A 15,745-nucleotide genomic window follows, 5' to 3' on the forward strand; every position below is an offset into this window, starting at 1 on the left:
TTCTATAATTATTTGTTGTAATTCTATAATTCTTTTTTTTAAAGTAACATTCTATAAATGTATAATTCTTTTTTTAATGAGTGTAACACACAAGTGTCACTGAACAAATCTTTGTAATGTTCGACCTTCATAAAAAAAATTGAAGAAGCGTTTAGCGTTGTGTACTGCATAAATTATGAATTACTTTTACGAGTTGTCTTCATATCGCGATTTATACAAACATTGATAAAAGGCTGAAACAAATTGTATGTATACAGACTATGTACTATCGCGATTTGCTTGATTCTAATTACCTTTCAACCAATTCTATAAGCGATCGTGATTTGTTTTTTAAAAAGGTGTTCTATCACGATTTGTACAGTCATCCCACTAAAACCCATCAAATAATCAAACCAAATTCGTTTGAATATCCTATTGCGATTTGCCTTTACGAGCTTTGTCTAAGCGAACGATATGTTCCATCGTGATTTATAAAATGACTGATTCATAAATGGCAGAAAAGAAAACTAAACAAATTGACACGATGTTTAGGCTTAGTAAAGAACAAATCGAGTTAACTTCAAAGATACAGGCATCATTGTGTAAATCGCTTTGGGACAATATCTGGTATAACGATTTAGATATAGTATATGTACAACGATTTATCTTATCGTGATTTACATTGACTGATAAAAGGCGAAAAGTAGAAAGAAAAAACAAATCGACACAATGTTTATCGGTTAACCACAAATCTAAGTAACATGATGTTTATCGTGATTTGCTTTTAAGAGCTTTGTCTATTTGAATGATATGTCTTATCGTGATTTACACATTGACTAATTTATAAAAGGCAAAAAACAAAATAATAAACAAATCGACACAATGTTTAGACTTAGTAAACTACAAATCGTGACTTAGTTGCAGACTTTGGATCCAATTCTATCTAGGATTCAAAATTTCAAATCCAGTTTCATTTCCAATTCCTATTTCCAAAACTATTTTTCAAATATATTTCTTAAATCTAAATCCAAATTCAATTCCTGTTTCAGGTTCTAAAATTAAGAATTCCTTTTTCAAAACCAATCCATTCAAATTCAAAATCCATTTTCCAAACTCTGATTATTCTAAGATTTGGAATTTCAAGTCTCTCCTTTCAGATCCATTTCAAATTCTAAGTTAGATTCAAAATCTAACTTTTTCAAATCAATTTCAAGCCTTTGAATCATTTCTTCACTAGATTGTCAAATTTATTTCAAAATCACTTGGAAAATCCCAAAAATTTCTAAATCATTCTTCTCAAAAGCATACATTTCTGCATTTGCATTGCACAAGCATGATTCTTTAAGCATTTTAGACTTAGAATAAATTCTTAAACAATATTTAGGCAAAGTAAAAGGCATAAGTTTGATCCTTGGTTCGATTACCTCTGGTAAAGGCGCTAGGAATGGTGGAACCTCGTACCTGTAAACACCCAAAATTTTTCTCATCCATTCTCAAACAACCCTCCTCATGCAGTGCCAATCCTGTTAGGTCAGTGTAGGAGTCAAACCCCGAGTCAGTTTCAAAACATTACCACTTTACCCATTTTTATTAGGAAAATTACCATTTTACCCCTAGGACAGTAATGATATGTGTTATGTGCTATCGTAAATATATTTGAAGGCTAGATTAGATAACGATTTGTCTGTGCGCTTCTATCACGATTTGTACTCATGCACATTATGATTTTCATCCAGTTATGGCCGACATAGACGTCATTGTGTAGATCGTGATAGGACACTACATGGTATAATGATTTATATACCAAATAAATCACTATACAGGCGATTTACTAATGTTGTAAAAATTAAGCAGTTTATTTATAGAACAACTTTTTGCGCAACAATTCAACTACAATATATGTATAATGATTTGTATATGTTAAGGCTAGATGAGACAACGATTTTCACTAATAGTATAAGCACTGAACAACGGCGATTTACCTACGGTAGCTTTGTAGGCTAGATGAGACAACGATTTATACATGTGAAGGATACATATTACAATGATTTATACATGTGAAAGATACATTATTAAACAGAATTCACACGCGATTCATGTGTTCCATAGCTCACTTTTGAATTGATATTGAAATGAGTCTGTCATAAAACAGAATAATATAAAACACTATATTTAGTTTCACAATAAATGCAAACGTCCTCCCAACATTGATTACATACCAAAAGACTTGTAAAACTAAAGTTATCATTTCGAAAAAACTGGTCGGGAGGATTAAATGATCCAATGTTGTAGTGCATGTCTGTAGGGTATTGTTGCATGTTGAAAATTACACAAGTTAGATATTGATAAGATGCATGTAATACAATTTATATAAGAAGCAATATAATGTATTACATACTTGTCCATGCGAAGGGCTTGGTTGCTTTTGCTTAGAGGTTGGTTGTTTCTTAGACCTTTTTTTGTCAACCAATTCTAGTGCACCCTTTGTCCTCTGACGACTGCGATTAGAGACAGGTTTTCTTTTAATACCCTTCGCTAGGTGAATTTTTTTATCATAATCTATAATGTTGACTCTTAACTTGTTGAAGATGATGTTTACGCTTCGGTGCAACTTCTCATGAGTGTCAAGGGAAACATGATTTTCACCTCCGTTGTTCACTCTCATTTTCTTGGACTAGTCTTTATATGCTGCAATGGACTGGTGGTGAATTAATTACATGTTTTCAAGTAACTTTCTTGACACTTTTATCGTGCATACATAGGCTTCTTCACTTTTCGATGCCAAATCTGCAACATGCATAAGTGACCTACATAGTTGTTGCTAACCGAAGGTTATGTGGCACTTCTCATTAACACCAAATTGACTGACATTATATGTATTCAGCGGTTCAATTTTTGCTTGTCTCATCCATCTTTGCATTAAATATGACTCAGGTATTTCTTGTATCTTCTCTTGATTAAGTGTCTTTAATGCATGATGACATAAAATACCTTTGAATTCATACATTTTGCATGTAGATTCAACTGTTCTGTTGTCAATATTGTATATAACATGTGTTTTTTGTCTTTTCGGATGCTCTTTGCCCTCCCATATAATATGGTATTTATGCATATTCCCGGTTTGCATGCATCATTCTATGTTGCAATTCATGACCTGTATAACCTCCTTCTTAATCCATTCAAATACAGTTAGTGTATACAGATCTGCAAGTCGCATCAATATTTTCATGCCCAAAGTTACAAGGCGTGTATTGAAGCATTTCACATCTTGTTCAAGCTCATTCTGTCTAAGACCGTCTATAAATAATTCATATTGTTTCATGAAGCGAAACATTGTTAAACATAAATACATGGTTTTCTTCAGTGTGACATGCATAGATTCAGCTCTTTGTGTGTTTATCATACCTGCACAAAAGTAGTCTTTCATATGTCAATGCCCACTTCTCTTTTTCTGCATATAAATTTTGTAACCATACACAGTCTTCATGGTGGTACATCTGAATCATTTTCTCACAATCAGACATAAAGGTGACCTCGTCTACGCTCTCAAGTACATACCTTGTAAACTTTTTGTCAAACCATGTCTTCTGATTAAATGTGTTCTATGTTCTTTACTACATTTTGAAAGATATGCCACAAACATAGGTGATGATGTGCATCTGGTCATACATGAGACACTGCAGTGACAATTGCGTGATCACCATCTGTAAGTACAACTTTAGGTTGTTTCTCATTCATTACCTGTGTAAATACTCTAAACAACCACTCAAAACTTTCCTTGGTCTGGTCATACAAAAAAGTGTCGCCTAATATACAACTCTGTGAGTGATGGTTTACTCCGACAAACTGCGTAAATGACTATTGTTCAGTATTAATCTTCATTGTCGTATAAAAAACAAACACATCATTGAAGCATTCATAATCTACTCTTGACTTTGAATCTACCCAAAACATATTCACAACATATCTATCTTCATCCAGTTGCATTGCACTAAAGAAACCAGGGTCAATGCTTGATTTCTTCTGTAAGTAATAAACCAAAGAGCATATTTCTTCATGTTATCTGTTCTCTTTCTTCTCAAGTGATTTTGTAGATCCATAGGTGTGAATGGCACATTCTCGCGACCACCATCTATGCGCGTGCATAAATTATATATCTTCCTTGGTGCAATGCCTGCGCTATCAGCTATTTCAGCAATTGCAGCATGCACTTCAGTTACTTTACGATGTAACCTTAATATAGGAGTCATAAATGAAGTTGCTAAATCATGGTTATGATCACTGATTAAAGTACGAACTACATATTTCTCATTCGAAAGTCTTCTTAACACCATTCTCGCTGAACATCCACATCTTGAATCTGGCTTGCTCCTTGTTGGATTTTCACTTGACTTCTTACAACCTTCCTTAAAACAAACATATATCTTTCTCACCACGACACCCTGTGCATTTTTTGACCAAGAATACCTTCTAACACTGAAGCCAAGTTTTAAGGCATAATCATTGTAAAATTTATATGCAACTTCCTCATTATTAAACGATATTCATTCTACGAGAACAGAGTCTAGTGTACTATCACGTACATTCCCAGTGCATGCACATTTATCAAGTGTACTGTCATGATCGTCTACCTCATTATTGAATTGCATTTCTTCTGCTGGAACATTCAAGTCAAGAGTGAATCCAATGCCTGCACCCTTCTTATCATGTGCATCATTAGTGCACATGTTCAATTCTTTAGGTGCGTCATTAGTATAGATGTCCACTTCTCCATAACTTTTCAATGATTGAGATAGATTATCTTTACTGCAACCAGATGATAAGCTCACAACTGTCATAAGCAAGATAGCAATTTGTGTTAGTCAGCGCATACGTTTACTACAATTTATTCAAGTTGCATATAACAACGGATACCGATAAAGTTAAGCAAGTCAAAGAAACGATTGAATGAATCACAGTATAAAAGCAACAACGATTTATTATTTGCTTATATTATGCATCAAGTTGTTATTTACCATGACAATAAAAGAAACAATTTATCGTATATATGTGTTGATGATAGTGATTCACGTGACATCGATTTAATTATATCTACGACACTGTGAAGCGATTTTAATAGAAATCGCTAAATGAGCAACAATTTGAATACAAAAATTGCCACCGCAAGCGCGCAACAATGTATTTTTGCATGCACGTATTTTAAAATTCTTTCTACAAATATCTTACAAATCGATATTAAAAAACACATAATATCTTACAAATCGATATACATATCACATAATATATTATAAATTGATACGGCAATTCAGCATAATGGTTTACAAATCGACACTATAAAACACATAATATCTTATAAATCGCTATACATATCACAAAATATATTACAAATCGTTACATAAATTCAGCATAATATCTTACAAATCGATTTAACAAACAAAATAATATCTCATAAATCGTAGTATGTTACTATAACTGCGATTTGTGATACATTGCATATACTGAGTAAATGGACGATACCGGATGGGGTAGAGGATCTTCCTCGCATCTATACACAAGCATACTTATCAACAGGTCCCAGTGTCTTACAAATATCTTTAATTTTTAAGTCATCAAAAAGACAAGAACCACCTGCAATAACAAAACAACGCCTTAATGGCACTCACGATGACATACGTTCTTCAACAATAGCTTGATGACATGGAAAGATACTCACGACGCCTTAATGACACATGTTGAAATATTTTTGTGTCATTGCTTTTTTCCATACTGCCTAACAAAAAAGAAGAGAAGACTGTAAAAAGAGATGGCTGACAAATGCCCCTATGACACCCACCAATGATCGAACCAGTCGATCGATTTATAGTTATCTCCATGAGGTAGAAACGAACCCGAGAATATTTTTTAACACAAGGCAGGAACGAAAAGGCGGCAATGTGTTGTAACACAAGCTAAAAACCAAGGCGGGAACCTGGACTCGAGACAATAGCAAAGACTGCTTTGACGACAGCAGACGACGATAAAAAGTGCATCGTCAAAGGGAGCTCATGTTATAGTAGATGATGCAAAAGTTTACTGCTTAGGGTGAAAACAAAACGTTTGGACTTTGAAGAGTTAATATCATCCTCGACTTTCTGGATGAAAGACATTTTTGTTCTTTTCTCGAATCGTTGTTTTCTCTTTTTTGGATGAAGGGTATTTTTGTCCTTTTTTTGAATCATTGTTTCATGGCGAGAATGACAAAAAAAAACTTAAGTCTTTGCGATCGCACTTGACTATGATGCTAAGTGATGCCGACCCCCGAGAATATGAGCCCCCACATGCTTCTAATTCGGACTCCAAACACGCACTCTAGTAAACGCAACACCCTCCCCTTGTTCCTAGACAAAGGTACTTTAAGCGAGATGAAACAGACAATATCAGCATTAAGTTTCTACTATCGGTATATATATGTTTTACAAGTGAAAAACGGCTTCAGCAGTACGGCTTAAAGCATCATTGTGGCATTTATGTTATTACCAAGCGTTCTTTTTTTATTTAAAAGGCAAGCTGAGTTAGGCAGACCCCCACCAGTTAAAAAACGGTACCATTGGGTTTTGAACAGTCCCAACACTAACTGTTCAAGACAAATAGAGCCCACTTGGTACTAGCAGCTGGGATGGAAAGTGACATTTCAGTGATTTGGCAGCTACCGCTTCCCAGAGGCGGTAGCAGTCAACGGCATCAAAGGCTGAGCTGGTAAGCTGTCAATTCATATATTTTCTTTAAAACCGAATAAAAAAAACTTAACTAACAGGGCGGCGGACAGGTGTGTGATTTTATTGAGAAAGCCCATAGCTCACGTGAACCTCAATAAGACAAACGTAATAACGATTCTTTTGAAAAAGCAGGGGAGTGACTACGTCACCCATGACATTACAATAGAAGCCAACTTTGGATACAAAAGACTTTGGGACACACGTTTCTTCCCTTGCAAGGAAAAGCGTTTGGTGGCCAAGCTCTGTTGAAGCTCAACCATACCATACGTTTGGCATTTCTTCCTAGAATCGTATTTCCACAAACACGTTATTTCCGCAACCGAAATGGTACATGAGCCATAACATCAAACCCAGATACCATTTCCTCGGGCCTAACTTGTCACTCTACAAGCAAAAGTCCTGTTAAAACACACTCTTTTAAAATAAAAATAAAAACTTTAAAAATCTAAATGATTAAAAGTCCGTTTGTTTCAAACTATTGGTGAAAAGATCGAGAGAAATGCGTAAAAACACGAAAAAATTATACGTTAAAAAGACAACTTTTAAAAGAATAAAGTATGAATTCAGTTTTTTGAACCATGTGTTCAGACCGTATTGGTCTTGGATTCGAATCCCCTAGTTCCTTTACAAAAGTAAAGGAACTATAAAAGTATAAATACAAAAGCAAAAATTTAAAGAGAACAATCAACCAGACAAAGTGAACTATAAAAAAGTTGATACAAATTTAAGCAGGGGTCAAATTTCACCGAAAGATGAAGATGAGGTTGACCCCCCTTGACTGTGGGGCCCAACTCAACCATAAAAGGAGAGTCCTTTCCTTTGTAGCTCTCGAATAGTACCATCAACCAGAGAGAGAGATGAAGGCAAGGAAGGTGGTTATGTTCCCGATGCCCGGAGCGGGCCACCTCGTCGCCATGGTCGAACTCGCCAAGAGGATCCTCCACCACACCCCCAACCTCTCCGTCACGATCCTCCTCATCCACCCTCCCTTCACCTCGGCTCTATCCTCCTCCGCCACCTCCTCTCACGTCGAGGCCGTCACCGCCTCCGGCCTCGCAATCGACTTCATCGACCTCCCCCAACTCGACGCCCCGGAAGGCGAGGGCCTCATACAGAACCTCCGCTTCATAGAAGCACACAAGCCCCTTCTTTCAGAGACCCTCGCCTCTCTGTCAACCACCACCACCACCATCACCATCGCCGCCTTTGTCGTCGACATGTTCTGCGTCTCCGTCATCGGCGTCTCCGTCGATCTCGGCATCCCTACCTACGTCCTCTACACCTCCGGCGCGGCCATGCTCGCCTTCCTCCTCCACTTGCCGACGCTCGACCAGAAGTACCAGTCGGATTTTAAGGACCTAAGGGATGAGGAGATCGAGATTCCGGGTCGGGATCCGTTTCCGGCTTCTGCTGTACCGGTTGCGGTCAAAGAGAAGAAGGAGCCGATCTATCAATGGTTCGTGAGCGCCGCTGGGTTCTACTCTCGACTAGACGGAGTGCTGGTCAACACCTTCCACGAGTTGCAGCCACGACCCATGAAGGCCTTGACCGACGGGCTCTGCCTGCCCGGTCTCCGCACCCCGCCCGTCTACCCCGTCGGACCCTTGCTCGGTCTCGGATCCGGACCCGAATCATCCAGCCACGAGTGCGTCAAGTGGCTCGACCGACAGCCCGATTCGTCCGTGGTCTTCATGTGCTTCGGCAGCATGGGCGCGTTCTCCACGGAACAGATCCGGGAGATTGCGTGCGGGCTCGAGCGGAGCGGTCACCGGTTCTTGTGGTCGGTCCGGGTCCGGGAGACCGGGGCTCCAGGGTTCTCCAAGCCGAGAGATGCGGACCTGGACCAGGTGTTGCCGGCCGGGTTCTTGGACCGGACCAGAGACCGCGGGTTGGTTTGGCCGAGTTGGGCTCCACAGATCGCAATCCTGTCGCACCCGGCGGTCGGTGGGTTCGTGTCGCATTGCGGGTGGAACTCGACTCTCGAGAGCGTGTGGTTCGGCGTGCCCATGATCTCTTGGCCTCTGTACGCGGAGCAGGCGATGAACGCTATCGAGCTGGTGAATGATTTGGGACTCGGTTTGGGTTTGAAAAGGGAGGGTCAGGGCAGTGAGGCACTAGTGAAAGGCGAGGAGTTGGAGAGGGCAGTGAGGAGTTTGATGGAAGGTGAGGAAGGCAAGAAGGTGAGGGAGAAGATGAAGGAAATGAAAGAGCTGGCAAGGAAGGCAATGGAAGAAGGGGGTGGTTCCTCGCATACAAATCTGGCCTTGTTAATTGAAAGATGGACCATTAAGTGATCCGGTTCTCGGTTGAGGGTTTTCCTTCGTCATCAAAAGAAAAAAAAAATTGAAGGATGAACATAGTGTCCCAAAGAGGACGTTCGACACTTTCGTCAGGCTTTGGGAGGTCCGACTCTTGCATCCCAAAAAACAGATATTACTCAAACACCGGACAAACCCGCCCCAAGGACCGCGTTGTTCCCCGATATAGTTTGTTGCGCATGACAAACACACCCTTGAGGTTTTCTTCTTAGCTTGGTGTGGGTATTTATTTCTCACTTTCATAAAATTTTCTTATGTATTCACTATTCCTAGCATTTGAGTGCCTTTTTTTATGAGAAGAAACCCAGCCCCACGACCACCCTGCCTTACGTGGCCCACCTTTAAAAGCCACCAGAAGGGTTTGATCTGGTGCCTTCATCTCAGCACCCTCATAACTACCCTGCTGGCCACGCATGCGACCCCACGGTAGTTTTGAGATGTGGTTTGTGGTGGAGGTAAGGTTACTTTGTTAAATAGAAGATGTAGGAAATGGTATGACAGAGTTCAATATAACTATGTAAGAGTTGAAAACAGGGTACCCTTTCCAGTTTCCACTGTTAAAGGGAAGCCCTTTTCTGCATTGCCGCAGTGGGGCCTGTGAAAATGCATTAAAAACAGGGCACCGTTTCCACGGGAAAAGGGAAACTCTTGTCTGCGTTGCCGCAGTGGGCATGTGGAAATGCATTGAAAACAGGGCACCGTTTCCACGGGAAAAAGGAAGCCGTTGTCTGCAGTGCCGCAGTGGGGAATGGGTTTCCGCGCTGCAGGTTTCTGCAGCATGCAAACGCCCCCTTAAGGGCCTGTTTTTATCTCACAAAAAACACCTGTTTTCGGTGCAAAATCATAAAAAGGCGTGCAATTTTTTTGCAATAACACAAACTATGAAAAAGATATTTTGCACGGACTCGTTTCCCAACGACTCCCATCGGAAAATGAATTCACACAAAAGGCTTCTGCATATTGAGGCAACATTTTGCCTCCTTTCCTTCCCATTTTTGTCCATCTTTCGTTTGCTGCTGAGCAGAAGCGAAGAAAAGCCCTACCAGAGCAGGGCATCGTGTAATTCTTATTCAGGTTACTCTCTCTCTCTGTAAATGAGTGTGAAGCGCTCTCTCATACCATTCTTTTCTCCTCATCGTTCCCTTGTTCTGTGGTTTTTTTTGGGTGATTGAAGAGGTGGCTTGTTAGATTTTTACTTTGTTTCATCTTTGATTTTTCTGTGTTTTGGTGTTGTATGGTGTCGTGGGATTTTACCTCTATCAAAAATGAGTTTTGTGGGTTTTTCTTCTTTGATGTTATGGCTTTTTCCATCCCCTGACATACTTGCCAAAACTGAATATGATCTTAATGCATATTTAGATCTTATTTCAAGGTCTGAACCTGACATTAGCATGTTGGAGTATTGGATTATATCTGATCCGTTTCCAGCCCTAGTTGCAATTAGGTCACTGGATCTACATATTCATGACCTGAATTTATATATCCAATTTTGAATCGAAATGAGTAGCACAGAAAAGGATTTTATGGGGTGCATAGGCACACGGTAGAAAGCACATCCCTTCCTCTTTCCTCTCCATAAACAAAACAGGCACACAAACGGGCCCCAAGTGAAATTACTAGATAGTCAGGCACAATATGTAAGGCACAAATATCGTGGAGATCTTAGCAAACCTAATGAAAAGACGTGATTTCATAAACTTTGTTTCTTTAGCTTAAGGGATAAAGAAAAGGAAGGAACAGAAGATTGCTGGCATTGCAGTCCAGCCACAACCATACCAGCACACTATATTACTGGTACTAGTACTACTATTGCTACTACTACTTGGGAACATAATTTCTCAGTTCTTCCAATCATGCCAATCATTTAGTTCTTCCGATCGCGACGAAACAATTCCCGGAACCAGTATGCCGACATTTTTGGGTACCTCTTGAGCTTTGAATAATCCACATAGACAATGCCAAACCTTGCGGTGTAGCCCAATCTCCATTCAAAATTGTCAACCAGAGACCATGCAAAGTAGCCAACCACACTAGCTCCATTGTCAATTGCTTTCTTCAACTCAGTAAGGTAGCTCCTGTAAAAATTTATTCTTGTGGTGTCATGTAACCCAGCAGGAAGTGTAACATTCCCAGGGGCATCCATTCCTGCACAACAATTTTTTCTTTAACCATCAACAAATTATAACCAAAAAGAAGAAAGAATAGATAACTATCAAGTTGTTTACAGCTAGAATATTTGGTGGATCATTAATTTGGTGGTTCATTAAATCTGATATCAACCAAAAAGAAGAAAGAACCGGTGATGAAATATCTACATATGATATAATCATATTCCTTAGTGATAATAACAGTAAACTAAAGTAGTTGCCCACTATTTTCAGAAAGGATCATGGTTGGATTTCCGTAGCGTTCTTTAATGTATGTAACAGCCTTGTTGATACCCCATGGTACAAAATGTACAGCCAGTATGAGTTTGCCTGCCATCCAGTATTGATCCAGTTAGACATAGTTGATCTTTGAAAACTCACACTGCTATCTACTGCTAATGCATATTGCAGAATTGATAACTTACCCTTGACCCTATCGGCACCCCGTGACGAGCATCTACATGTAATTTCATCATGTCAATAATCATTAGTACATGAAAATGTTTACTGAAGGAGATTTTGTAAAACAAACACTCATGCGAATCCGTCATGCCAATCATTCTGATAACCAGTCGCATTCTGGTTGCTAACATGCTGATCAAACAAGTAGTAAGCAGTATACTGGTTAACACCAAGGAAATCAATGGACCCTTTCACCATCTTAACTTCCTCACTGCTGAACTTTGGCAGCCTATTTCGGACGATGTTTTGCATCGTCTTTGGATATTCACCGTATACAATGGGATGAAGAAACCTATGCAAGGATTAGAACCATCTGGTTAACCAACGATATAATGAAAGTCACAAATCACAAACTCCGGCCCTAACTCTGAGTTTCCAAGCTTAATTTAGTAATGGTGCTCACCAACCAACATGAAAATCCCTTGCTCGTTGGGCTGCTAGCATGTCAGCCTTTGATCTTGTGAGAGGTTCATACCAAACAAAATCCAGAAGAATACCAATCCTGCCTTTTTGAGTTGGCTGGAAACACAATTATACTACATTAGATTGAAGATGCATAAAAGCATTTGTTTCACAATGTCTGCTTGAAAAGATGCAAACCTGATATTTAGTCCGATATCTTTCAACTGCAGCAACATGAGAGAGGATCAAATTATGAGCGACAATGTAAGGCTCAGTTGCCGGGTTTCCAGCTGTGCAATTGCCAAAAGGCTTGGAACACCTTCCTGGTACCAAAAAGCCATTATCATAACCAAGAGCAGCCACAACCCTGGGCTCATTGAAAGTCATCCAGTTCTTCACTCTGTCTCCAAATGTCTTGAAGCAAAAATCTGCATAATCTGCAAAGTCCTTCCTGAAGTGAAGAATAAACCAGGAATGTGTAAGCACAACACACTCGAAAACAATATAGGACCACTAGAATAGACTCTTACATTGATGACTTGCTCCAGAAAATAATAAAAAAAAAGAGGGAAAAGAAGGGCCTAGCCTTCATCTAATATCAGAGTAGATGGATTGGATTTCAAGTTGGCTGAGTGACTGCCATAAATATCATTCCCATTGAGCCATTTTAATTCACATGTTCATGATATAAAGCAAATGTAAAGCCCACCATACTATCTCTAGGCAGTGGCGGAGCTACATGCTGGCCCTGACCTTTAAATCCTCAAGAAGGGGGTTTGTGTCAGTCTGAGTAGTGTCCATCTTGAGCGGTGAGCCTTCTCTCTCTCTCTCTCTCTCTCTCTCTCTCTCTCTCTCTCTCTCTCTCTCTATATATATATATATATATATATATATATATATATATATATATATATATATATATATATTGTGTGTGTGTGTGTCCACACTAACTTGGATTTCTGGAACATATTAGAGTTCTGAAATAGATTTTACTCACTTTTGGTTTTAGATAACATAGATCAGTATTTGGGGTCAGATTTAGATTAAATATACTTAACTAAAGTATTTATAAATATTTAATTCAAATTAACTAGTTAAAGATAAAATATAAGGGTATTTTGTGTATTTAAAGTATTTAACTCGGGTTAGTTAGTTGAGGGTAAAGGCAGGAGTATCTTCCTGGTGGTTTTCCTTTGTCTTTTATTCTTTAATTATTCTCTTATCTGATTTTTTTCCGGCTATGTTGTTCGAAAAATTACGGAGTTCATGGTTTTTCTTTTCCCTGATGTATCTCATTTACAGCAAAAAAATCAAACTTTTGTGCTCATTTCCTTGATCATCAATTGTTAAATAAAATTTGTCTGACTCTGCCTTTTGTTTTGCAGATTCTTCTTAATCCATTATATATACCTGGATCTCGCATAACATCTTCGCACTTTGACACGAAAGTTCGAGCCCTCCCAAGGAAATATTTATAGACCATGTGTTTTGTTCCACCCACCTCTTCACCCCTTGTTATAAAAGTTATCTGACAAAGATAGAGTTTCCTTCTTGCTGGAAATAAAGAGGACCATGGAGAGGGTGTGGGAGACCACCCCAATAAACTGGGTTGGAAAAATGCGCCCCCAACCCAAAAATTTGGGTTTTCAACCCAGTATTGTGGCATCCAAATATGCCCAGAACTGGATTTTAGGAGCAAAACCCAATTTACACCCAAAACATAGTTTTGGTTTTGAGCCAGGTTTTGTGCATCATCCAAACATATCCAAAAGAAAAGTGCATTTAGGGAGTTGGGAAATTCCTTAAACTCATTATACAAAAGCCCAGAATTGAAATATAACTCAATAACATCAAACACAATCATTGAAATGCTGACTTACAAGATTTAAGATGGATAATGGGTGTTCCTAAAAATTTTATTCCTTGATCCAAAATGAGTTTATGTCTGAGTTTTTTTTTATGTAAACAATTATCATATATATGAATCTAGAGTAAAAATCCTGAATTGGTGGCTATTGAATGTTATTATCTTGAGAAATTTGGGATCATCCTTCTACTTTGCTATAATATGCTCCATGATGTTGGTTCTAACAACCATACTATCTATTTTGTTTCTACCCTACTCAGATCCAAAGGGTCTCCATTCGATGAAGTCTTCCAGAAGTTTTCATTGATTACTAATGACACATGTCAAACTACCTGCCTTTCTGCTTAATGCATCAACAATGACATTCGCCTTTCTAGGATGGTATGAGATAGAAAAATCATAATTTTTAAAGAATTCTAACCACCTATATTGTCTTATATTGAATTCTTTGTGAGAGAAGATGTATTTGAAGCTTCTGTAATCAGAGAAAACCTCAAACTGGTCTTCGTATAAGTAATGTCATTATACCTTAAAAGCAAATATCACAACTGTCAACTCAAGATCATGAGTAGGGTAATTACGCTCATGCACCTTTAACTGACAAGATACATAGGCAATCACCTTCTCATGTTGTATCAAAGAACAATGAATACTTTACCAAAAACTCGTAGTGACCATGACGAGTTTAGAAAGTTGTCTTCTAAACATTGGATTCCTTAATCCTCAGTTGATGGTAACCTGATTTGTGATCTATCTTAGAGAGTAATTTATCATCCTGAAGCTGATCGAATAGATCATTGATTCATGGTAGGGGATATTTATTCTTGATTGTTCCTTGGGTCAACATCTGATAGTCAATGCATATGCACATTGATCCATCATTTTTCTTGATGAACAAGACTAGAGCACCTTATAGTGATACACTAGGATAAATAAATCTGCGGATAAAAATTCTTGAGGTCAAGTAGGGTTCCAAGAGTAACTTAACACACAAATTATATTTTATTACTGGGTTTCAAACTTAGCCTCGACCAAATCAACCTTCGGAACATTAGACCTCTACATCTAATGTCGGGACACCAGGGACCTCCATATTCACAAGTGTCACTTTTTTGGTATACCAAAACAACAGTTGTGTCTATACACCACCCCTAGGTAAAGTCGAATTATCTCTAAAATCGTGGCTAGGATAAAGAACTTCAATATCGGGTTCAGGAGCAACAACAATGCACATAGAGTTTTTGTATTCTCACGATTTCTCAAGACTGCAACTCTAATAGTCTCATTCTAACGATGGGATATCTCAAAATGTATATTAATTGTTCTTTTTCTTTATCTTTTTATTAATAGTTATTCTATTAATTTATAATTTAGTATGCCAAATTAGTAACACAAGTACGCATATCCAAATGTGAGGCTCATCACGAGATCATAACCCGCGAAAAATATAGAACAATGCAATATAGTGAAATAATATCAATGACTTTTGCAATACATTAAAACAAATAAAGCATGAGAAATCCAAGCTCAAGGCTCACCAGGCCTACGATGATCCATTTTGATCATCGATGCATCATATGCAAAAACTATAACAACATGCAATATACGCAATGATGTCAACATGCTTCTGAATGCACATTCATATATGCCAATTTAACCATCTGCATGAAAAATAATATTCATATGCATGCGCATGAGTTTGCATAATTATGTTAAATGCATTCCTTCATTTAATTCACATGTTCATATCAAATGCATGCTTTCATTCATAGTTTACTTCACTTAAAACATATGAACACTTATGCAAATAGGTTC

At 38.4% G+C, this 15,745-nt stretch overlaps 1 protein-coding gene and 1 pseudogene across 2 annotated transcripts; one reads left to right on the plus strand and one right to left on the minus strand.

Moving 5' to 3' along the window:
- The first annotated feature begins 7,565 nt into the window (after positions 1–7,565).
- Positions 7,566–9,299, plus strand: LOC149834571 (UDP-glycosyltransferase 88B1 pseudogene; annotated as a pseudogene). The gene has a single exon (XR_016432783.1). The product of XR_016432783.1 is annotated as a UDP-glycosyltransferase 88B1 pseudogene (transcript).
- Positions 9,300–10,916: 1,617 nt separating this feature from the next.
- Positions 10,917–13,491, minus strand: LOC149834572 (beta-glucosidase 44-like). The gene is made up of 5 exons (XM_090009396.1): positions 13,474–13,491; positions 12,262–12,555; positions 12,065–12,180; positions 11,769–11,953; positions 10,917–11,197 (listed from the first exon to the last, which is right to left on the minus strand). The coding sequence occupies exons 1-5, from the start codon at positions 13,489–13,491 to the stop codon at positions 10,917–10,919; spliced, it is 894 nt and encodes a 297-aa protein (XP_089865522.1).
- Positions 13,492–15,745: the final 2,254 nt, after the last annotated feature.

This window comes from Nuphar pumila, chromosome 6 (genome assembly GCF_984573655.1).
Source record: "Nuphar pumila chromosome 6, dmNupPumi1.hap1.1, whole genome shotgun sequence".
Taxonomy (NCBI): domain Eukaryota; kingdom Viridiplantae; phylum Streptophyta; class Magnoliopsida; order Nymphaeales; family Nymphaeaceae; genus Nuphar; species Nuphar pumila.